General features: G+C 42.3%; 2 protein-coding genes across 3 annotated transcripts in view; both read left to right on the top strand.

Moving 5' to 3' along the window:
• Window positions 1-8,770: 8,770 nt before the first annotated feature.
• onecut1 (one cut homeobox 1) lies at window positions 8,771-14,407 on the top strand. 2 transcript variants are annotated; one of them, XM_058630277.1, is made up of 2 exons: window positions 8,771-10,251; window positions 13,487-14,407. In XM_058630277.1, the coding sequence occupies exons 1-2, from the start codon at window positions 9,174-9,176 to the stop codon at window positions 13,774-13,776; spliced, it is 1,368 nt and encodes a 455-aa protein (XP_058486260.1). In that variant the 5' UTR covers window positions 8,771-9,173; the 3' UTR covers window positions 13,777-14,407. The 2 variants fall into 2 exon arrangements, with proteins under 2 accessions (XP_058486260.1, XP_058486259.1); XM_058630276.1 differs by having other exon boundaries at window positions 8,771-10,266.
• Window positions 14,408-20,669: 6,262 nt separating this feature from the next.
• atosa (atos homolog A) overlaps window positions 20,670-25,744 on the top strand; it is a 32,382-nt gene continuing 27,307 nt past the window's right edge. The window contains exon 1 of the mRNA XM_058629374.1: window positions 20,670-21,916. Coding sequence (XP_058485357.1) covers window positions 21,886-21,916 — 31 coding nt within the window. The 5' untranslated portion in view covers window positions 20,670-21,885. The remainder of the gene's footprint in view (window positions 21,917-25,744) is intronic.

The raw sequence follows: 25,744 nt of genomic DNA, 5'->3' as shown, positions 1-25,744 counted from the left end.
CTCGGTAAAACCTTGGTAATGATCAGTGTGATACCGCCACATGATAATGTTTGTCAGTCAAAATTGGAAATCCCATATTATATAATGGTATATATTATTATACTTGTTTCCCTCTGGCATTTTTCATTGTTTTTAATCAAAGTGTTGGATTGCTGCATGCCAACCTGGCATGAGGAGGACAGGATACAGCACAACCGCACTTTACATCACCTCCCATTAAGACTATTTAATATTACTGCTGCTCTCTACCACAACTCAACTGACTTTTGCTTTTAACTACAGTGACTTTCAATATAATACACCTGTTGCGTTTCATTTATCACAGCCCTCACCGTCTTTTCACAACACTCTTGCCAAATTCACTGTGTTACACGTATATATGGTCGTTATCCTGTCCTATAAACGCCTTAGTGTTACACTGAATGAGGAGATATTAAAGAGGAAAGACGCAAAACAAAAAAGCACTTGTGAGTCGGGACACACAATCGGTAATGTTGTAAATCATCTGAATGTTCGCCGTCACCAGCTATGTTTACGTGTGCAAAAGTCCCAAAAAGACTAGTTCCCATTGGAATTTAGGATTCCATCCTTTACATGGACACAAAATTAAATGATCCAACTGTGGTGTGTACATGTGCAGCAAGCATTCAGCCAGAATGGACTATTTTGAAATGTCTAACAGTCTGTAAGTAGAAGCAGAAGAAGATTCACTTCCACTTCCATAGTAAACAAACGCTGCACGTGTTCTAACTGTCCACTATTCATTATTCTGGAAGGGAATGGAAATACAGAAATGTGTCAAGTTTAGGTGAATTGGACTTGAGATAGCACCAAAACCAGGAAGCCATGATCGGATCGGCTGTTTACATGAACACCAATATGACAATCTGCATACCAGCCCTCTTGTTCTGAATGAAATGTGTGTGTGCAGTCTAAACAGCTGATCTGAATCAGCTGTGTGGCATCTGCCACACTAACATGGATAATGTGATACATAGTCAGATTACTCCCGCATGTATACGCTTAGTCAGACTAGAGTCGAACAAAATTTCCTCCCTGGTCTTTGACCGGGAAATAGACGACGTATAAACTGCAGTACTGATGGCGGAAATCATACGGCTTCAGCGTCTTTTTCGGGACAACACAGCAACCACAAGAGCCATGCTCGATTTGTCGTTTGCTGTTTGTTTTTCTGTGACGCAAAAGTCAAAAGGAAATTAATTCAATACACATTAGTTTATACAGAGAAACAGCGCCACCTACGGAGGCAGGGTCAGACATACACGGCCTGCAAGTTGTCCGATTGCCTGTCTTAGTCGGAAAAAGGCGAGAACGTACTGAATGTCACAAGGCGTGGCCCCAAAATCTGGAGTTTCGTTAAAACAGAGTCAAAAATGAAGTTTGGGAGAGGTCAGTTTATATTGTGCTCTGTGGAGAAGCTGGAGGATACTCCACAGTTCGAATTCTGTTAGCTTCTGAATGGACTGAATAAAGTTCTATTGGAGCGGAACCTTTTAAATGTTTGAATGAAGTTTCTATGTTTAACTATGTGGAGCCAGTTTTCATTTAAATAAATTATAATAAAATAAATTAATAAATTAATAAATTATTTTAAATTTTCCAAAATATTCAATGAGGAAAATACTCCAATATGGTAATGACATTTTTATTAACTAAAACGTCATTCTTATTCTACTCTTATAATCAAACAAAAAAACAGTCCAATGTTAGATGATAGATAGAATATTAGGATTCATGGTCTTGTCTCTGATTCCCCACGGGTTCATTTTTGACAGAATTTCCGCATGATCTTGAAAAACAAAAGTGAACAAACGTTTAAAGAAAGATAGGTATTTTATATATATATCGTCCATGCTGGCCTAATGAGAGGAGGTGAATGGGACGTCTTAGTTATGACTCAGCCAAGAGTACAGCCTCACTTGGCACACAAAAATGCCTTAACTCAAGTACTTTTTCCTTCTCACTTACAGAAATACAACACATTATGAGGCACTGCACAACCACACACACACACACACACACATTCACAAGGAGAGGACAGTCTCTTGATATATAAATATATAATCCTTCCTCTTTCTGAAATATAGATTTTCAGGCACAAGTAAAGGACAGCAATCCTTGACCTAACTACTGACTGCCTTGTTACATCGGTACACACTGTGTACTACACACACACATCACTTTTAACAGGTGAAACCTGGTTATTCGATATGACATTTCCCGCCGTGAAAAGTGGCTGAGAGGATCTTAACCGATCAAGAGGGACATGACTGTTCACACCATTATTGAAGTTTAAACAGGGATGTACTGAGCTTTGCAGAGTCTCCGTCCAGACAAAGAGCTTCTGTACCAGCAGTGAAACTTCAGTCGCTTTTAATCTATGACTTAAATGAAATCTGTAAACTCAATTATCTCTGTGCCAAAACAAAGACAGAATTATCCACCCTCTTAAAGAAATAAAACCGGTTTTATAATCCTATCCCCTGTGTGTATCTGCCAGCATATACTGACCACAGGCTAAGGGATCACTGACCCCTCACCTCTGACCCCCCTCAGCCGGTCAAACTAACCCCGGGACAGATGGATAACGGACTCAGTGTGTTATCTCTTCATGACCACACTCTCCTTCTCCTCTGCTCTAATTCTATATAGTATTTTCCTTTCACATCTTCCTCTCCTTGAGCTCCACTGATCTTCTCCTGCTTTAACTGGGCTCCACTTTCTGTGTTTTACATCAGTGTTTTTTCCCCCTCATCCCCCCTCTCCTAGCCGGTTCTACTGCTCACATGTACATATTTTTGTTTAAAGCATATGGCTGTATACCAGTGATGATTGCACATTATGAGTTTCTGTATCTGTGGCATGAAGGATTTAATGTTGAGATAAGCCATTTGATTTTAGTCTTCAGTTAGAAATTAGAAAATCAAAGTAGATTTGCATGGAGTTCACCAAACGATTAGATATTAAATATTAATATTATCATATAAGTAGTTTGATGCTGCCCTGTGGGTTGAATTCACACATTTAAAAAATGTGCTGAGCTAAGTAAAAAATGCCATGCGTTTCCACGCGGCATCCACGTTTTATTTTTATTTAAGCCTATTTTAGATAAATCTTAATGTTTTCTCTTTCTTTCTTTGTGTGTGTGCGCGTGCAGTGTTTAATACACGGGATCATTATAAACATTTATGCAGCGCGAGGGAGCCTCTCGTGCCAATGGGGCTGACGCTCAGGCGGATCGAACCTTTCGATTGAAACTGAAACAATTTGCATACTGATTCTCTTTCAGTGCGCGCGGATCCATAACAACGCCGGCCAGCAATTCAAATGCGCCTGCATCGCCAAAAGCACGGGGAGACGCTCGGTACCGGAGCAGGAAAATAGAGGCTTTTTTTTTGCTGGACGGATCATTTGCCTCCGGATTGGAATCGCGGAGACGCACGCGGTGCCTATAAGGATGTTTACCTCGGTGTAGGATTTGGGACTCTTGCAGCTCTGGAGGAAAGCTGGAAGCCGCGGAGATTGAGGGAGGGAGAGAGGATGGAACGGGGGGGGGAGAGAGATGAGAGAGCGCATCCTCTGCTTTTTGGAAGGTCCGGTGTTGGAGTTAAAAGAGTTGATGTAAATTGATGGTCAACCGCGTTTGTTTGGTGCTGTTCTGTACGGGAGTGCACGTGCTGGGAGGCTCTTCAGAGATGCGTGACAGGGATCCTGCGGTAAAGTGGAGGACTACAGTCTGTGTGTGTGTGTGAGAGAGAGAGAGAGTGTGTGTGTGTGTGTGTGTGTGCGTGTGTGTGTGTGCGCGCGCGTTTGTTGGGGCGTGTGCGTGTTTGTGTGTGGCGCAGGAGAAGAGGAGTTTGAATGTAGACGTTTCTCACCCTGGCACCATGTCGAGAAGAAACCCACGAGTGTCGTCTGGTTGTGAAGCTGCAGCGTCGGACTGTTTCTCTGCATCCTGATTCATCTGCGCACAAACGTGTGTGTGTGTGTGTGTGTGTGTGTGTGTGTTTTTAACATGTTCTATTCACACACTGCCTCACAGTTTATGGCCCAACAGTGTTGTCTGGAGAACAGTCTTCTTTAATGAAAGGCCCGACTTCATTACACGTTGCTGTAATAATGCATTGTCAGTCCCGCAGTGGGCCATTTATAACGAATTACTGATTGATTTTCTGCATAATGCAGCGATCTGTGAGTCTGGCTCAAACTGCGGTGTTTTTATAATGAGGCCTTTGACAGACATCGATCAAATAAGACATAAATATTCGTAATAATATGTTGATAAACATACGAGCAATTGTGCGCACTCACAGAATTTAGAGCGTTTTTGTTAAATGTAAATAAATTGTATCTTAATATTTTTTTTCCTGACACGGTGGAGAAAAGCCTAGAAGTGTAGATCTATATGTGCAAATATGAGATTAGTGTTATGTGCACTGAGATTAATGATTATATGCCAGAAAACATGTCAGTTGCCTTATTAGAAACCAGCCCCGCCCTGGTAATGTTATTCTGTGGGGAAAACAAGTTGATCTAACTTCAAACATGGCAAAAACAAAGTCAATATAATTATTATTATTACTGTTGTAAAAATATAATAAGTGAGGTTGTAGTTATACAGGAAGATTTGCATTTGAGTCCCAAAGAAATTGAGAGGATATAACACATAGCTGAAATATACAATATAGTATGTCAATAATCAAATGTTTTTTCACTCGCAAACATAATGGGGAAAATAAATGATATTAAAAATGATTAGACCAACGAGAATAAAGCCAAACTAAAATCTTAGCAGATGTGCAGGACTCCATTTATTTAAAGACAAATAAATGAAAGAGTTCAGTGATGTGGACTGGCATGGCTCGACTATCGTTGACACGGTTTTGTTGTCATAATTGGAGTCTCACCAAAATTGACGTGCAGTAATTGGGCGCCATATGGACTTTGATGTAAAGTGATGCGTTATTAATTTCACACTCGGAGCGAGTGACGTGGAATAATAATAATAACACGAGGGACGAAGAGACAGTTGATTGTACCCGTGAGCAAGGCAGCAGGTCCGTGGAACCATGATGGCACGTGTTTATGAATGACTTAAAAATAAAATAAATAGAAATATTTTTATCATATATATATATATATATATATATATATATATATATGTGTATACACACACACATATGTGTGTATATATATGTATATATATATATATATATATATATATATATATATACATACATATATATAAACAGGAGCAAATAAAACTTCAGAGTTATATGAGAAAAGGTTCTTCTTTCCTGCTCTAATACGAGATTAATTTAAATGTAATTAACAGATTATCACTCTGAACAGGTTAGTGAGGTCGAAATAGTTGTATTGTATTGTTGTTTAAATGACCGTTTATCATTTTTATAAACTTGCTTTTCACTCTCAGAGTAAAGTAAAACACATCAAAACTTCATGCCTGTCCAGATTTCGTTGCGTAATCAGGCGTGTGTGTGTGTGTGTGTGTGTATTCTTTTAAGATTTATGTCATATACATTCAAATAAAAGAACAGCTGTAAGATATGTTAAGTTCGTAATATACAACTATACAATGCCACATCGTGCCTTTTTTAAAAAAAAAAAAACACGTGTATTTCTATGTATTTCTAGCTGTGTTTCTCTCACAAAACAAAGCCCTCCGCCTGAGTTCGTCCAAGAATTATAATTGTATTCATTATCGATTGGTGCGGTGTGGTATGTTTTCAAGGCCCATACTTCAAATACACTGGAAAGGCCAGGCACCAACACAGCAATGCACTTGTTCTTCTTTTTTCTTTTTTTTTACAAAAGAGCGACGAGGTGAATCATTTCACATCCTCCTTTTTAAGACTCCATATCTTTATTTCTCCTCCTATAATATATCTCTCTCCCCCCGATGATGATTTGAGTATAAATCCTGCATTAGCAGACCAGCGGTATTTATTGAACTCGGCAGTATAAAGGTGAACCACTGAATTAGTTTACTGATTCAAAGAAAAAAAAAAAAAAAAAAAACACACAACAACAATGCCATTCATTTCCAAAAGGGTAATTCGGTTTCCACGCAATACTGTGCATATTATGCGCCCTCGTGCCATTCGCCATAAACGACAAAATACAGGCCGAACTAAAAATAAAGTAACCTCGTTTATAAAAGTTTAGTTTCACCAGGAGCCATTTAGCGGAGGGCTCGTTCTTAAACAAGCTGTAATTGTCATTTTGAGCATCTATAAAGCAGAGCAACGCTGTGTCACTTTGCAGAGCTGCAGAAATATTGATCTGCGCGAGGCTTGTGCATTGTTTGTGCCTGGATTTGCTGCGGTGGGCTTCACGGGAATGATGACCCCCCCACCCCCCCTCCACACACACACACATTATAGTCAGTGTTAAATCTGTAACTATATAGTAAAGTATTTCAGCTGCCCGTGGCCTACACTTTGCTCTGGCGTTTTAAAAAAAATAAAATAACAGAAAGAATACTTTAATTTCACCCCCAAAAAATGCTCATATCAATATGAACATGTGTGTGTGAGGATTTTTATTTCTTATTCTCTGCTTCTGTTTGCGTCATTTCATTTGCTTGAAATGCATCCTCCTTTACGCATGTCACTTATATTCTCTGCAGAGCAAATGTCACCGCGAGCTAGTGCATGTGTTAAGGGCCCATGCAGCAGGCCTGTATCTGGGCTCACACACAAACACACAGAGACATAAACACACATTAACACACACACACACACACACAGCTCATGGTCGTGCAGTCATGGCAGCAGCAGCTTATCGATCCGCATGAGAATGTGTAGATGAGGTTTGCTAAGGCCAAACCTGGGCTTTCCATTTCCCTCTCTCTTTCTACACCTCATCTTTGTCTATAATATAATATAGTATAATATAATATAATATAATATAATATAATATAATATAATATAATATAATATAACATAACATAACATAACATAATATAATATCAGTGCAGCCACATAAAAGTAAAAACTGATTTTACTTTAAAACAAAAACATGTATGTAATAAGAAATAATTGTTTTTATTACATATGAATAACTAAGCGGAGTTGAGATGATAAATTAAATTGACTCTCTGGTTAAAGTATCACAGTCTGATGAACCTGTTTGAACATGAACATGTAATTACACTGTTATTGTTTCCCTGTTGCATGCGTCTTAACTCCATTATGTCCACAGCAGTGCACGCTTGGACAGACACACTTCATGGAATTAGTGTCCCCCACCCCCCACCCTTTTGTCTCGACACACGTCACACACACGCCGTTGACATTGACTTCACATCAGAGACAGTTTAACTTCTTCTTTTTCTTTTCTTTGCTTTTATTTAACTCGTTCAGCCGAGCGTTGGCTCTATTGTGGGTGGTGGGGTTTCGGGGGTGGGGCCCTAACAGATGCGGGGGCCCTAGCAGGTCCAGGACAGGGAAAAGTCTGAAAGGTTAATCTGTCCCACCGCAGATGTTGGCTTTGGGAGTCTTGAAGCGTCACCTTTGACATGTGCCTCATTCAGCGGGGGGTCCAGCAGGACACTGACCGCTGCAAGCTGTCACCTCGGCCGGCGGAGGACGCCCTGCGCCACCGCTCTGTGTTTTAGGCTAAACGGCCTTTTGACAAGTGCGTACAAATAGAGGGAAGACTTTAATCAGGCTGCGGGTTTGAATCCGTTATTATGCACATTAACATTTTTAAAATTGCCTCCACTGGATTATATATCTGCTGGGGGTTTTTTTTGTATCATTTTAAATGTTTGTCAAGAAAAATAAAATTGCATATAAACAATTCATATGTCTCTACTTAACTTTTTTCCCCCCTTTTCTCTAAATCCATATACCACAGAGTTACATGTTTACTCTTTAAATGATTCCTGAACTTCAGGATTAAATGTGCATGTGTCCATGTCCAAATAGGACATGCGTGTGCGCGCACACACACTCAGTAGTGCTGGGCTTGGTTCGTTAAGCCTAATGGCTGAACAATAGACACATCTGCTCATCTTTTTCGGTCAAAGGAGAAGGTACCACAGTCTTCTTCGTTTGGTTAAACCGCCACTTACTTGTTGATGGGTGGGTGTCGTGGGGGGGGGGGGGGGGGGGGGGGGGGAGGGGGGCTGCAGATGAAATAGCCTAATAATGACAGAATGGCTCTATATGAGGTGTGTGAATACAACACCTATAAGTCAATTAACTAAGTTAAGTCATTACACTCAGCAGCAGCAGCAGCAGCAGCTCCTGGGGGCCTCAGTCTCCCCCTCCCTCTTCTTCATGCTATAGAGAAACAACATTAGACGCTTCTTTGCAGAAGAGATTGTATCAGACTTCAAAAATCAACTCCAAATGAACCCGGAAGTTTACTTCATTTGCACCTGGTCATTTAAGGAGGACTGAAGTCAGAGCCTCATTATGCATTTCATAATAATAGCAATTAGAAATGTAGTGCAGGCTCTGTGTTACAACACAATTCCCATTATAATTATTGGGTGATAAGTCTATGTGACGTCCGTGTTTTCTGCATATGTTTTGCAGCATTTCAGCGCAGGCGGCTGAATATGGGGCTGTAGAGAGAGCAGCTTTTAGCAGGTGGTTTGATGCCTCCCTTCCTTAATAAGATGACTGACGTCACAGGAGTGGGGCGGCGTGTGTGTGTGTGCGCGTGGAGAGAGAGAGGGAGAGAGAAGTAGAGAGTACGGGAGGAGACTGCAGTGCGCATGTGCAGACAGGGAGCTGTGCTGCGGTGGAAGAGGGCTGGAGACATACAACCAAAGAGATGGCGCGGCACCCGACAGGAGCGCAAGGACAGCTGGTTAGCGGTGGGGGGGCTTGAATCACCAAATCCAGAAGGAAAAAATATATATATATGTATATAAATGTTTGAAAATACGAGGAAAAAGAGGGAAAAGGACTTTGAACTCTGCAGAACAGTGTCAGTATAATCAAATACACTATAGGTGAATATAAGGACAGAGCGGAGGCGAAACAGAGGAGGCTGCTGCAAGAAGAGGAAACAAGCAACAAAAGAAAAAATTGAACTTTACTGGACGCGAGGACTTCTGGACATCTGCTAACTGCGGTAGGTCAGATAGATGGTTGGTCCACAGCGCTGCTCGGACCATGAACGCACAGCTGTCGATGGAGAATATTGGCGACATGCACGGAGTGAGCCATGAGTCTCTGACCAGTCACGGAGAGCTGCTGAGTGGCCACAGTCCACATTCCCGTCCGAGCCCACGGGGTCTTAGCCACCGCGCTATGGGCATGGCGACCCTGCTGGACAGCGGAGACTATCACCCCAGCCACCCGGGACACCTGCACCCAGCCATCAGCATGTGTGAAGCCCCCCCAGGCATGAGTGCGAGCAGCACCTACACCACCCTGACACCCTTACAGCCCTTACCCCCCATCTCCACCGTGTCCGACAAGTTTCCTCCCCATCATCATCACCACCACCACCACCACCATCATCCCCATCATCCGCATCCGCACCCGCACCCGCACCCGCATCAAAGGATCCCCGGAAACGTCAGCGGCAGCTTCACGTTGATGCGAGAGGACCGGAGTCTGGCGCCTATGAACAGTCTGTATCCCGCGTACCATCACAAGGATCCGTGCATGGGCCAGAGTTTGTCCCCGCTGTCTGGTTCCGGTCTGGCCAGCATACACACGTCGCAGGCCGGCATCCCTCCCTATGCTCATCCCGGTGCCGCCATGCCCGGTGAGAAGATGCTCACTCCCAGCGGGTTCGAGGCTCACCACCCGGCCATGCTCGGTAGACACACCGAGCAGCACATGAGCTCCTCGGCGGGTATGGTACAAATCAACGGACTCCACCACCACCCGCACGCCCACCTGAGCGCGCAGGGGCACGGCCAGGGGCTGGGGAACAGCCGGGAGCAGGCCTCCGGGCCCGGGCAACAAGGGGGCGGAGGAGGTGGCGTTTCTGGGGGACAGATGGAGGAGGTGAATACCAAAGAGGTGGCGCAGAGGATCACAACAGAGCTGAAGCGCTACAGCATCCCTCAGGCCATCTTTGCCCAGCGTGTCCTGTGCAGGTCCCAGGGGACACTGTCCGACCTGCTGAGGAACCCCAAACCCTGGTCCAAGCTCAAGTCCGGCAGAGAGACTTTCCGCCGCATGTGGAAATGGCTGCAGGAGCCTGAGTTCCAACGCATGAGTGCGCTCAGGCTCGCAGGTGAGCGAAGCCTCGGTAAATCCCCCTTTTTTGCTTTCATTTTGTTTCTGAATATGTTACTGAAAAAAACAAATAGATACTGAAAATTGGGCGCTAAATCATGACCAATGACCCTGAATGGTACCGTTGCATTGCGAGTGGGCTGGGAATAAAAGTGATCTTTGCTGTTTTAACCACAAACGCTTATGCAACAAACCCAAGTCTGGAACATGTAAAATCATATTAGGCTATAGTGTTCAGGATAAATGTCCAACCATTGACTTGCAATTCCTCATCAACCTTATATATCAAAGTAAATATAATAAAGTTAAATTACATTAGTTACTAGGGTTTGGTGAACCTTCTTAAATATAGATATATGTACATACTGCCTGGGTGCTCAAATTAATATTTACACTCTGTGTTAAACAATCTTTGAAGCTAACAAGTGTTTCACCAGTGAACCAGGCGAGTTGTCTGATATATACGCATGTACACTGATTTTTGGCCTGGGCACTCATGTCATTTTACCTCAAAATATCGACCCATCGATGGTGTGTGTGTGTGTGTGTGTGTGTGTGTGTGTGTGTGTGTGCGTGCGTGCGTAATATGATCCTTCACGCAGGAATCGTTAGGAATGTGTTTATTTTGGTGAAAATCGAACTGATCAGCCATTTCTGGTGTTGTAAACAGTCAGAGAGCCAAAGAGTGTGTTCTGTGTGCACGTGTTTCTGTGAGTGTGTGTGTGTGTGCGCCAAACTAAATGTAGATGTCAAGTGAACCTGGGGGTCATTTACAGGCCTTCACAATAGAATAGAACAGAATAGAAGAACCCTGACCCATTGACTGAGGTTCCTCAAATGAACTAATAGTAAGATCACGGGGTCATTAGGGCGCGCATATGCGGCCCAAATCGCGCGTGCCACCGGATATTTAAAAAACGTTTACAGAGCTGATCAATGAGCTACAATTGTTGTCCTGGAGCTGATTGAAAGAATCAGCGGCTGCGTTGTGGAAAGTGCGTACATCTGCGAGTGTTTGCGTGCATGCTCGTACGTGAGTAGCCTATAAACGTAATTGATTATTTTTCAGTTTTCCCATCTGCTGCTGCTGCTGCTGCTGTTGTGTGTATGTGTGTGTGTGGGGGGGGGGGGGGCTTTGGTTGGTTGGTTGAAGGTGACATTTTTATCAGACTTTTTGAAAGCTGAGTATTTGATCAACATTTAATCATCGTTAATTAAAAGTTACAAGGAAAATACAGTTGTTGGGTTGACCAAATACTGTAAATTCAGCTGTGCAAATTCCTTTTTTTTTCTTAAAACAATACCAAACTATATAGTTATAATTATTTTTTTATTGATATCTGCTTTGTGTTTTTCGTTAAAAAAAATAATGAATTTGAAGATGTTATTGATCCATTCGTTCCGTTGAACTGGATGTGATCGTTTGTTGAAGTAGATGTGATACACCTATTGATTTTAGGCTTCTGAAATTAATCTTTGGCCTATCCTCCTTTTCCCACGTATTCAATTACCCACCTGCATTTTCTAGAATAGAATAATAGAATGCAATAATAGAAATAGAATAGGGACAGTGGGTTCGGTTGGATACGTTGAGATTATGAAACGCTGGGCTGTCGTCACACTGTGTCAGTGGGCGCACTCTGTTCAAGTGTGTGGGTTTATCTGTGTGTGTTTGTAATGATTAGCTGTGTGTGTGTGTGTGTGTGTGTGTGTGTGTGTGTGTGTGTGTGATTAACCTGATAACGAGGCTGCCGTCGTGTCCTCTGGTCCTGGGAAAAGCAGCCCTCTCTGCCCGGGTCTCCTATGCTGAGGCCCGGCCGCTTTGTGGAGGCTCCTGCTGTCTGCGTGGCCTTCACTGCTGCTGATTTATAGCCGCCTTTACACGAGGAGCTCAGGCTCTCTGTTAATATTTACCAGCACTGGAGACACCTGGCTGCTTGTACTCACAATTATGTTTAAGTTGATGGTTTATGGTGGCGCAACAAGCCCGCTGCACACTGTACTTAGGCTCACATGTTGAAGACAACAATTAATCAGATTGAATCACTATGTTTGATTATTTTTGATCTCTTTATTTAACAAAGCTACGTGGAAGATAGCGTCCAAACCCAAGATCAATATAAAACAATGTGAAGAAATAAGCCATTTTAAATGCACTGACATATTTAATAATTTCGTTTTATTTGCCTAGAAATTTTATTTGGATTTTTTTTTTCAAATTTTTTATTGATGATTAAACTGTTTTTTTGCACCTTATTCTGTAAAAAAAAATAATCAGTACTAGAGGTCAAAGAGTTGTTCTGTGGTCGGGATGTTTCATTATTCTCCTCTGACAGTCCATGATGGGCCTTGCTCAAGCAGCTCACGTCTGCCCCCTCCTGGCGTCTGCTCGCCGATTAAGCTCAGATGTGTCTGGCTGGGGAAAAACAACAACAACAAAAAAAAACGATTGAATCAAACAGATCAGTCGAGATCAGTCGAGGTTTGGTTTTAGATACATTAACAGCTTCATCTCAACAATAGTAGACGTGTATCTGTGGATCTTTGTTTCCCACAGACGCACAGGTGGTTTTATTGTTGCTTTTCAGCACCATGGACAGCGCATGTTGACTGGTTCATCTCCACCAGGACGAAACTGTTGTTATACAGCAGGGCGCGGGAGATTCTGAAGCACTTAACAAACATGGGGAAGACTTTCATTTTGCTGTTACTTCCCATGCTCCCTAACAAAGGTTTGCACAATGAAATTGTGTCTTGTTGTTGGGAGGAAGTAGGTCTATACAACAGGCTGCTTAATCATTTTGGACTTTTAAAGAAGAATTAAAAGACAGACTCTTATATCTTAACGGTTTTGTGTTAAATACCAATCAATACCAATTTCCACTAATATAGTATCTGAGAAGTCAATGTGCTTTGTCCTGTGATGAGCATTCACTTGTTTTTATCTACACTAATCAGCCACATCAACAAATATTGTAGGTGACTAGCTTTAACGTTGTTGGTTTTAGTAAGGCAGAACATTTAAGTAAGGCAGAACATTAAAATGTCAAATACCTGCTTTAATATGATTCCTGTGGAGCGTAATGACAATTTGCAAAACAATGTAGGCGTAAGAAGGTTGAAAACAACACGGAATTATCATTCAGATATCAGGAAATGTTCAGATTCTATTGTTATGAAGGTTCAGTAAATATAGCAATAACAATCCCTTTCTCTTTCTGACTTCTCCACAGCATGTAAGCGCAAGGAACAGGATCATGGCCGAAGCGAGCGGGGGAGTGTGAGCAAGAAGCCGCGGCTGGTGTTCACGGATGTGCAGCGACGGACACTTCACGCCATCTTCAAGGAGAACAAGCGTCCATCAAAAGAGCTGCAGCTCACCATCGCCCAGCAGCTGGGCCTGGAGCTGGCCACAGTCAGCAACTTCTTTATGAATGCACGCCGCCGGAGCCTAGATAAGTGGGTGGATGACGGCTCCGGTCACTCAGCCAACTCTGGCCCTAACACCTGCACCAAAGCCTGAAGACGGACTGATTTTACCAACTCATGGACTGACTCAATCTCGGTGGAAAAGCTTTAAAACTTAAGAGAAACAAAGAGAAACTTAAAAAAAAAGACCTTGAAGCAACATTTTGCCCTTAAACCTGTACTATATTGATATTTATAGTATCCAAAGATGAAAAAACAAACCAAAGACTTATTGTTTGACCTGCTTTAAAATGTCTGTTTCAGCAACACATTTATGTGTAACATACTGCAAAAAGACTATTATTTCACACACAGCCCCTCACACACACTCACTGTCATTGGTCTATAGCTTTACTACGCCCCTCCTCAACTCCCCGCTCAGTATCAATCTATCATTCGCCATCCTTATCTTTAATCTGATTGGTTGGATTTAATGATGGGTCCCCAAATGGAGGTTTAATCAGCCTATTGACAGTGTGATCTGCAGCTGTCCACAGCCTTGAGAAACAGCCAGAAAGTGGAGCTCTGGTGGGATTGGCCAATCAACTTTAAAGAAACATAATCCTACAGGAGCGACTGGATTGTTGTACAACTGTGTTTGGACTGGTGGCGGAGGTGGTGGTGGTGGTGGACTGTCTGTCTTTCTGTCCAGCTGTCTGTCTTTCTATCAAGCTTTCCAAGACAGACCGGGGGGACGCCCATGTGTAGACTGCTAACCCAAAACCAGAATCCCAACCTTGAACCAAACCAAACCAAGTTCCCCTTAACCTCAGCCCTCATGGTAGTGCTTTCTTCCAACATGCTGAAGCGTTGAATAAAGAGACATTTAGAAACCAAAGACTTCTACACCCCGACCCTCTCATACAGCCTAGAAACAAAAACCACTAAAAATGCTATGAAGTTAACTGACCAAAGAGTTCATTTTATAGTGGATAATCTTAATCACCCTCCTCCTCTTGAAACAGACTGTTAGTAAGGCGCCTTTAAAGAGGAGAATTGTGCTGCTCGTGTCCATTTAACATATTCATTCATACTTAAATTTACTAACCCCACAAATGGAAGTAACATACAGCATACTACGTGAAAAGTAACTCTTGATGTTTGTCTTATAGATGCCTTTTTTTTAATCAAACTGAAACAGAAATGCTGTTTCTAAAGGTTAATCATTGCAAGTACAACCTTCGTTGTGAGGCTACCGCGCAGGTTTAGCATTGGTTTATATGTTCAGTGCCAGCACTCGCACACAAAGACAAATCCATACTGTTGGATCTTTTCTCTACAAAGGTGAAAACACAAACAGCTGGCACTATATGTGGTCTTGACACCTTTTTTTTTTACGGACAAACTGAATCACCACTCTTATAATAAGCGTTAAGCTTCGCCATCATAACTTCATACATATTTGATTTTATCTCCTCGTCATTTACCTCCTCGTGTCGGATCGAGAGGATGATATCAGTGATCAAATCAATTTCAGGTGCTCGCACACAGCAATGTCAGCTCATCACCTGAATACGAAAGCACCCCCATCCCTGGCTGTCATCAGTGCCCAGACCCCCCCCTTATCCTGCCTCTACTCCCCCTGGTAAACTATGCATTTCAGCACTAGGAGGAAAGCACTACACAGGGCTGGCTCAGGGCAGCGTAGCATTAGATATATTAAGCTGGCCCCTCGCCATCATCCTCCTCATGGCCAGGGTTAGCAGCACTACATTCATCAGAGCAAGCGCTGAAGGAGAGGCGAGAGAGAGAGAGAGAGACAGAGAGAGAGAGCGAGCTGCTTCATCATCTTGGAGAGAATAACCAAACACATGACAAGAAACAAAAGGTTTGTGTCAAGACCTGCTGATGTTTCACAGTGTGAACCAAAGATGCTACCTCACTCAAGTTCCATGTACGTGATTTATATCACTTTGATGATACCAAAGATAACCAAAGATTTTTTCTCATTGCACGGCCTTTATGAGTGGTGTTAAAACGATGTTATGTCTCCTCTCCCTCCCCCCCCTCACCTCCTTTCCCTTCCCATCTCTTCCTTCTCTCCCCCCGACCTGCACTCAACCCATGCCCTAGTGCTATGTGCTCCTGCTTCATCTGTGCTCGGATTACAGCGCCGTAGATAGTCATGCTGATGCATGATGTAGCTAAAGACAGATATGCTGATCGAGCCATAGATATACACAACTGACCATGCAGGGTACAGAGAACGTCCAGTCTCATCACTAATGTCATCGGTCTTCGTGTTGCTCAGTAGCTACAGAAATTGAAGACATTTAAAATGAAAAAAGCTGTCGTTAAACCAACAAAAACATTAAATCCCCTTTTTTTTAATCAAATGAAAAATGAAACAAACTGCTCAGTTTTAATTTGAGGATTTACCCTGCTAGAGTGCCATATTTTGGAGCTTTATTCCCACTTGGCCTCAGTGTGTGTATCTATAGGTTGATATTGTTGATCTAACACATAGTTTCAGACATTTTCAATAGGCAGATGAGCTGAAATAGCCATGGGCAACTCAACTATAGGCAGACGTGTCCCTGAAAGTAGAAGCAGACATGTTGCAATCTTTCTAAAAACGCCCAGGACGAGTGCCTTGCTTGAACCAAAGTGTTAAACCGCTGTTGACCTCTCACTTTTGACTCTGTGAATACCTCAGCCTGTAGAAAGGCCACTACTGAAGAAACTAGGAAAAGGTTTTCTTTCTGTTGTTGTTGTGTTTTGTTTTGTTTTGAAATCACACCGTGGTGCTTTGCCAGCGCAACCATGCAATGAAAACATACCAAAGGAATTTCTGTTGTCCACTTTTACAGATTAAAACCAAAGGTCTTTGTTTCTCCTTCTCTTCTGTCCCCCTTTAACCCATCCATCCTTCCCCCAACTGTCCTTGTCTCTCTACTGTGTGTAGGAAGGTCCAGCACTCTGGCCGTGCATGTCTTTACCAATGTCTCTGAATACCTCATAGTAATAATTCCTTTGAGTTCTGCATTGAGACGTCGATCTGCGATCAAGACAGAACTCCACCCGTGTGGTAATTGTTATTGTTACTTCAAAAATCTGTATGATTATCTATTTTGTAGTTGGGTTTTGTTTTTTGGCAGAAGTGCTCTGTTTTTAGTCACAGAGGACACGTTTTATGGTTGATGTATGAAACTTGCAGGACGGAGGGAGGAGCATATTTTTTATCAGACATTGTTTTATGCCATTGTTATGATGGTAGACTATTGCTTTTACAGGGTAAAACCAACTGCTGTGATATTGTGTTTATATTTTCCCTTTTGTCTTCTTCTGTGTTGTGATTTAATTTAAATGCATTTTTGTATTGTTTTAACCACTGCTTTAATTTATGCATTTGTAGAAACTCTAGATTTGTACATAGTAGGTTTTTTGGAAGAAAAAAACAAAACACACAAAAAAAAAAAAAAAGACAGTTTTATGTTACAGCCTTATTGCCCACGCTTAGATATGAAAGGAAGTAGTTTGTGTTTTTATTCAGCTAAATCCTAGCCGGCATTTCAATGTGTGTTTTAAACACTGCCAGAAATTCAGACGGTTGATTTGCCAACGCAGACAAAGTCATACAGGAGCTACTTTGTCGAACAGTTGGCAAAAAAAAAAGCAGTGTGTACGTTTGTGTGTGTGTGTGTGTGTGTCTTTTCTATTCCTTTGACTTTTTAAGAACTGTTATTTTATGGGTATAACTGCACATCCAAAGAATTTTAAAACAAACCAAAAATCAGAAAAAAAATATGTATAAAGTTGAAAAAGCACTGGCATTTGTGAGGTAGACTTGTTGAGTTTTGATTTGCCATTCGCACGGGTATAGAATGTAGAAGGCGTAGGGTTGCGTAGACAAGCTTACTCTACCATGTGGGGAATCTCCTGTTCAATGTACAATCTGAAGCATCTGCAACGAGGGCTGCAAGTCCCGCTCACTTTGCTGCCTCATACACAGAGTGAGGTGGAGTGTAGGCTGGGCAGCCGGTCTGCCAGGGGCTGTGCCACGGAACTGGGTCTGTTTTTATTGCTGTGGCACCGCCGCCTCGCTCCATCTAGTATCTGTTCTTTTGGTACGTACTCGTGTAATGACTATGAGCAAAGTCTAATAAAACTGCAAAGAACTTTATCAAGGAATCAGTGTGTGAGTGTGTATGGGGACGACTTACTGAATTTGCTCACCCCCCGCCCCTTTGTGTTTTTGTCTGTGGATGGTGGATGAATGAGTGTGTGTTTGTGTGTGTGTGCAAGTCCCTGTACTCCTGATACTTGCATCTGTGTGTGTGTGTGTGCTTATTTGTGTAATTCCTCACTGTGTGTGTGTTCATCTCTTTTCTGTGCATGTGTGAGGCTGAAAACAACAGTAAGACTGACTCCTTGTGGCCATCAGAGGTTTGACTGTTGGTCCTGTTTCCTCTCTGTCGTGCTAATCACCAAAGGTTACCAAATTGTCCACGACAGAGTTAACATGTATTATTGTGCAGCAGAATGGAGACTGGGATTTATTCTCCACAAAGTGCAGGTGCTTACAATATATTAACACAACACTGTACTTCAGATAGAATGAAAGACCCCCCCCCATTTTAATACTTTCTTCCATTTATTTAGTCGATACGGAGTTCCCATATGATGGGTAGCTTAGCTACAAGTCTCATAACTATACTGCAGCGCCTAAGACAATCATCTGGATCTCTTACGCTGGGCGACTAGTGTTCTCACCCACAGAGGGGTGTCCTCCAGCTGTTCATTTACAAAGATGCTTGAAGGGTTTTGATAAACAGGCATATTTGTTGTCATAGCCATTTAGGAATAGATTACAGCAGTAGTTCATCTTGCACTTGCATTTCAAAATGAAATCTCACCGCTCTCGTCGGCCTTGTGCTCTTGTCTACTTTGACCTTTCTTTTTGATCTCCTCCATGGCTCACAATGCTTTGTGTGTGTGTGTGTGCGTGCGTGTGTGCGTGCGTGAGTGAGTGAATGCCAGAGAGGCAGTGCTGTCAGTGTTACTCTCAGATGTATTAGTCCATGTCTCATGACTTGATTTGTCATTGCTGTTTCCAAAGCTTTGCTACTGCTTTCTCAGTGCCGTGCAATATCATCTGTTGTGATTGCTAAGCAAATGAAAAAAAAAAAAGAAAAAAGAAAAGAAAATTGAGAAGTGATGATGTCATCCAGCTTTTTTCAGTGTTCAGATGTTTCAGCATTTCTGTAGTCAACAAAAAGTAGAGAATAAACTGTTGGTATTTCCAGCTTCTGAATCATGGCTCTCTTATTATTACGTTATTATTATTATAATAATAGTGCACACCTGTTTGTGTGTGTGCGTGTGTCTATGTGTGTTAGATAGATAGATAGATAGATAGATAGATAGATAGATAGATAGATAGATAGATGTGTACCTAATAATGAGCAGCCAAGTATTGTCTACCACAATTTTATTTGCTGCATTGCTTATATCCGGCCACTAGATGAGGCTATGAGATAGATTTTCCCAAACACAAGTCCGACACAAGTTGCAGTTATCAACATTTTTTTGCCACACTAACAGAAATATTTTATGATCATGGACAACCTAGTGTGTAAAAATGGAAATTTAAACATTTATTGATGTTTGGTACGTGTACACTATAAACTGTGGATATTAAAATCAGCAGTGAATTGGTAAAAGTTACCATAATATTGCTGTAAAATCACCATCAACATCACCAGGAAACTCATCGCTCTTCCACAGTTGCTGTTAGGATTCCGAAATTATCTTCTCTAAATGACATGCCCGAACTGATGATACCGATAAGTGTCTACTTCTTTATTTCATCTACAAAAGCCATTACGACTATAATGGGCCTAGATAGAACTGTTTTATTCCTTTGACAACAACTGAAACATGACTCTAGAACAATAGCTTTAACCCTTGGTTGCCACCAACATCCATTCACTCCAAACAGCAACATGTGCAACGCTGTCTCTAAAATAAAACCTTCACAGGACACCATCTGTTGGTTTTCTCATGTGCGGGACCACAGACCTGCTGACAAGTCTGTTTGATTAAACACAAAGTTTACTGGCTTTACACTTAGACTAACTTTGTTTGTATTAATGTGAACTTTATGACCCTTGATTATCTGGGTCACTTGTTTGTGTGGACTATAAGAAACAATGAAGTCAAAGTCCATTTAAAATTCAACAGCGTGGCAACAGTGTTTCCTTTCCCCCGTGGTCTTTTCACAATGATAATTACAAAGAAAGTAATAATAATTCCAATACTAATGATAAAGCTAATGTTGTAGAGTCTATCTGCGTGCACGAAACAACAGCAACACACAGCAAGTACAGCTGTCAAACAGATTTGTGCAGCAGATTCTGGTGTCCTCATTATGGCCTTTGTCTTTTGTTCCAAGAGGTTTCAAAACAAAGAGCTCTCCCTCTGTCCTTTTGTATTTATACCAAAATAACAATGGACCACAGCCTGTACTTGTGAGCACTAAGAATAACAACTGTTCTAGATATATTTATGACCTGACCTTACATCTCACGAGTCAATCAGGTGAAACCCTGTGTGACAAAGACATTTACGTACACAGTTGAATACAGGAACATTGTTCCTGGAGACTGGTAGATGTAATGCCATCCCAGAAGAACGCAGATTGTCTTTGATGTGTGATGTTACTGCCTCGAGTCAAAAAAGAAATAAGAATAATATCTAAATCAATATTCATTGTGTGGCGTTGTTTTGCCAGGGAACTTGTCAGAGCATGTATAAATCTCTCGGCCAGTCAGGACGCATTAAAGAGTAGCGTGGACACACACGACCGAGAACAAAATGTTCACCACGGAAAAGAACGAAGGCTCACGTGCGCACGTGAGCACGAACCGGATTTCCCTGACCAATCGGAGTGGCTCGTGACTTGTTCGTCCTCTTTCATCTCTCGGCGATAGACGTGACACGAGCGTCTGGAGAACGGAACTTTTCGCTTTATTTACGTGGTCGCGCATCAGACCCTGCCTTTAGTTCAGTAGACGTTGTTGTTTCCACTGGTCTAAGTTGGCGGTTGGTTGCTATGGCTGCGAGTTCATGCGAGGCTGCTCGAGAGGGAAGTGACGAGCGGGGCTGTTGTTGGGACACGTGACTTGAGCTGCACTGATCTGTTTTGACAAGCAGCAGGGGGGGAAGTGAGGAGGGGAGACAGCAGACTGTAAGCATCGCGTTCGGGAGCACCTCGTCTCCGTCTCTCTGTCCACATTTCGCGTAGTATCGACCCAGTCCTATAGTTCGTGACTGTCTGCGCTGCAACAGCGACCCACACTCGCTTCGGTAAAACGTCGTAGTCGTTGGCGACGCGTTGGCACCCAGAGTCAGACTGACTGTTGTGAAAAGTTTTTATGAGGCTCACAAAGGAAGTCAGTTCAGGTGGCGCATGCAGCGTCAACTAGATGGAGACTTTTCGAGCGCCGTGGTCGGTTAGAAAGTGGAGCATGTCCGCATGATAGCGTTGCTTCGACATTTCGCGAGAAGAATGACAGAAAATGCAGTGGTCGTAGCAGAAAATACCGAGACCGTCCGTCGGCGGCGTCGGTGTTTATAGCTGCTGCTGCTGCTATACCTGCGCAAGGCTGGGGGTTGGGGACGTTTGCGAGGTCGTCGTCACCCTCAGACGTTTAACCAGTAACGACACGGTTAGTTGGCTGAGTTTGCTACGTAGCTAGTAGCGCTGCTGAGTTAGCACTGTTGTGTTGTCGCGAGGAGCCAGGACACAGAAAATGCATCGCAACGTAACTATGGCTCAGGTCGCGTGACGTGAGACAGCTTACTAGTTAAATTACGACTTGTCAGGTTCGCTAGTCGCTAGTTAGCGGACTGACAACTCGTCAGTACCTGACTCCAATTGTTACTGGCACTCGCTACCAGCTGTTTGTTCGTCAGTTGGACAACACAGTGCGACTCGATGGAAGCGTACAGTAGCATGCCAACAAAGCAATGCTTTGTTGTTAGTTAGGGGGCCGCTGGTACCGATACACAGGCTCCACAGCTGATATAGGCTCCACTGCTTAGCTTAGACACAGCAGGTCTCGGTCTCTGAAGAAATTCAGACATTGTTGTGTTGCTGTAAAAGCTGAGCGTGGTAGAGTCAAGTGAGAAGAGCCTGTAAGAAACCCCCGAGGACACCCCGATGACACTGGAAAACATGAAGACCGACCGAGGTAGGAAATACGTACACTCTCTGATCACTTTACAAAGTAAACCTGTTCAACTGCTTGTTGATATAATTTGCTCGATACTGCTTATTTTGTGTCTGATATGAAACCCTTGAGGATCTACTGATACCGATATCAATCCGATAAAGTCCTAAACCTGCTTCAAGCAACTAAGTCCTTAATAAGACAGTTGTTCTGATGCATTTACTACCTATCTATATTCACCCATTTCAAAAATAATGCTTCAAGTATTTGTCATATAGGTGGTGGTGGACCGTTCTCTTTACATGACATTTATGTCCTGTGTCATACGTTTTTGGGATCATATCTCATTTTATTTTCTTCTTTTTCCAATATTTAATCCAGAGATTTTGGCCAGATTTAATGTGATTATGATACTGACTATCATATTAGCTCGTCCCCACTTTTTTTTAATGTAAATATCAGTAAATATCAGTCATCTGGCAGCATAGACATGGTCAAGAAGTTCAAACCTAGCATCAGAATGTGTTAGCATGGTAATTAAAGTGACTTAAAATGTGGCATGATTGTTGGTACCAGACAGATTGGGCTGATTATTTCAGTGTTCAACTAGTGATCGACTTGAGTTTTTGCTCAGTAGAGTCTCTTTATAGATTTACTGTGTGGGACAAGCTGGGCATTTCCAGCATCAACTGACTCCTGAGAGGTGAATCAGGCCAGGGCATTATGTAACAGCTGGCCAGCCTGGTGATGTGAATTAACAAAGCCTGACCTGAGTAAATGAGGACGTGTATGTGTGCAACACACATTTTCTGCTCTGGTTTCAGATGTTACCACAAATGTCAGCTGATTTAGTTTTCTCCATTAGAGTGTAACATCCTGGATTATCTCATGTCATGTACAGTTTATTCTTCCGTTTGCTCTTGTTTTGACAGTCTGTGGCACAGGCTTGCTGCAAAATGTGCTTGACACCCACCCTGTTGTGAAAAATAAGGCTCCAGCCATATGCTTTGCAAACTGTTTACATGTCACTGCATCTACAGCAAGAGGTAAAACAGGGACATAGCACACTCCCTTGTTTGCTTCAGTCTGATTAGACAAATTTTATTATTGCTTTAATTTGTCAGGGCTATCTTTTTTCTCTGCCTCAAGGGACATTAAGTGTTGTATAAGCTCCTTTATTGTATAAAAATACTTCACTGACTTATTGTGTCTGGTTGTTTGTGATCCAGGGTAAAGGATGTTTCCTTTGTTTACATAACAGCCACATTAGGCAGCATTTAAGGATAGGGACCAGCTCATCTGGTGCTAGAATCGGTTCAGTACTGGTCAAGATCACTGAATCAATTAAATCAGTAAAATCAGATACGGTCTGTAGATCCTTATTGTATAAATCCTTCACTGTTGTGTCTGTATCAGACAAGACAAATTGATGTCAAGTCATCCCCACTCAAAGACCACTGTTCTCAATCATGATGAGATTTGCTTCAGTCAATCAGGGAGAGTCTGTTTGTTTGAGTAGGTTACGAAACTGCTGACAAGCTGCTAAGTGAGATCCTTCTTCAAGCACAATGCATTGTGTTGATAATGGGACTCCACAACACACAGGACACGTATGCCCTAAATGGGCTTAGACTTTTAACCCTAGCCTGGCCTTGCTTGTAGGGTCCTTTATATAGAAGCACTGACACCAGATATCTGTGTGGTGTGATTGGGCCAAGGAAAGGGCACATTGGCTGACACTGTACAATGTAATTATAGTCTAATTATGGAACACAGCAACACTGCTGTTGTGTGTTCTGGTACTGAATAGGATTAGAAATATTTAGATGCAAATAACATGTTTATCTAGCTTTATATCAGCCAAAAAAAAGAGAGAAATGTTGGTCCGAAAGCGTATTGCTACAGTGCATCTGTTCTTTACTCCTCTTGTCACAATGTCATGTTGGCTTGCTCAGTGTCACATCCTAATTATGAAAGCTTGTACCAGCACAAGCTGCTCAGCTGCAGTAGCACGCATGTTTGGTTGGCAGATACTTTGGTGCTATTGTTATTTGAGGCGTACTGTAGTGGAAGAGATACCAAATTACTTATACCTTGCCTTAATTGCCTCTCCCCTCATCGCACTCAGAATGAGAGCCAGTGGTGGTGAGAGGAGCTGTTTAATCAGTAGCCAACACCATACAAAGGTTAGGTTCAACACAGTTCAGCCAGTTTCGCTGCCCCGTAGGACTGTTGCAGGAGTGTTGATAGGTGCGTGTCCTGTGTCTCTGACACATATCATTTCTAAAAGGACTCATCCTTGACAACAATACATTGTGCAGAGTTTCCTCAACATACGTTTCATTGTGGCGGCCTGTTGAACACGATACAACTGGTGAGGAGTCTGAGCTGACATCATATTATTGATCCTTTGTATCTCTCTTCTCTGTCCCGGTGCGCTCTGATATGCACACACAGGCATTCACATCTACAACTGTTGCAGTAGGGGCTGCTCAAAACATGCGCTAACTCGCCAACTTAACAATGTTAAAAAAAACAAAACAAAACAAAACAAACAAAAAAAACGTTCTTGGACTTTAGGGTCTAAGTTCTTGTTTGTTCTATCGCTGGTGATTTTCTTCCTTTGATGTGTGTGTGTTACAGAGGTGATCTTTCCGCACATGGTTCTGTCCTTTTTTTCAAATCAATTTAAAAATGCAACATCCTTTCATTCATCTCCCTGCTCTTTGTCTCACGCACTCATGCACTTACTGACAGCTGATTCACCTGCCCCTCCTCTACACGCACAGTGCGTGCAGCTTTTATTAAATGATAATATGAAAAAGTGTGATATCTGGCGCACAGAAGATGGTGTCAAAGTAGGGCTGAGCAATTTTTTAATCTGATCTAAATGGGATAATTTTTTGACAGGAATCACGATTACGATATGATTCGCGATGTCAGAGGGAATGGTCATTTTAAAATGATTCCTGTGTGATATTTGTGCAGATCTGTGAAAAACAAAGATGTTCTCTTCAGTCTGTAGAATAAGATGGGTAAGTGATCAAGACAATAATTCATCTAAAATAATATATTGACACACATTTTGGCTTTAACAAGAATATTGCGCATCCTGTGATTTGAAAATGACAGTATGCTGTATTGGGATTTTGATGAAATTTTGATTTATCGTTCAGAGTTAGGTAAAACATTATCCCCCTCACTGCTGCCTGGTGATTATCTAACCAGCTAAGCACTGTTGCACACAGTGTGTGTGTGTGTGTGTGCTTGCAGGTGCACGCATGAGGGGGGCTGGTTGTTGGATGGGAGGGCAGTATATTCACTACAGTAGACTACACTACGCCACTTATATGGACCTGTGCTCAATCACACCTGTCCAAAATTAAGATTGACTCAGAAAAGTGTATTATATGTTATGAGCACAACGTGACATGTCCTGGGTGTAAACTGGGATTGGCTCTCCCCGAGACCCTCATGTGGAAGATAAAGCAGTAGACATTGAATGAGTGAATGAACACAAAGTTATAATGATAAAAGAACCCCAAACAACACCCCCTTAAATTCAGCACACGCTGCCTGCATCAAACAGTTTATGAGTTTAACAATACAATTTCTCAAGAAATAACAATTTTTATTGGGGACCTATTGAATTTCCCATGGACCCATACATATCAGCACCTGTGGGTCCCAGGACTGACTACATTGAAAACCAACAAATCAACATCACTGCTGATGTTGTTATGTTTGAGGGCTGAACAAGTCGTGGCATGTTCATCTAACATCAACACTCCTGTGACACTCCTCCCAGGCTGTGACCTCCTGATCAAGTAAGTCTAAAAAGCCAAGCTG

The sequence above is a fragment of the Solea solea genome, chromosome 5 (assembly GCF_958295425.1).
Source record: "Solea solea chromosome 5, fSolSol10.1, whole genome shotgun sequence".
NCBI classification, from domain to species: domain Eukaryota; kingdom Metazoa; phylum Chordata; class Actinopteri; order Pleuronectiformes; family Soleidae; genus Solea; species Solea solea.
The sequence above is the reverse complement of the archived record's forward strand: the minus strand, read 5'-3'. Positions and strand labels throughout refer to the sequence as shown.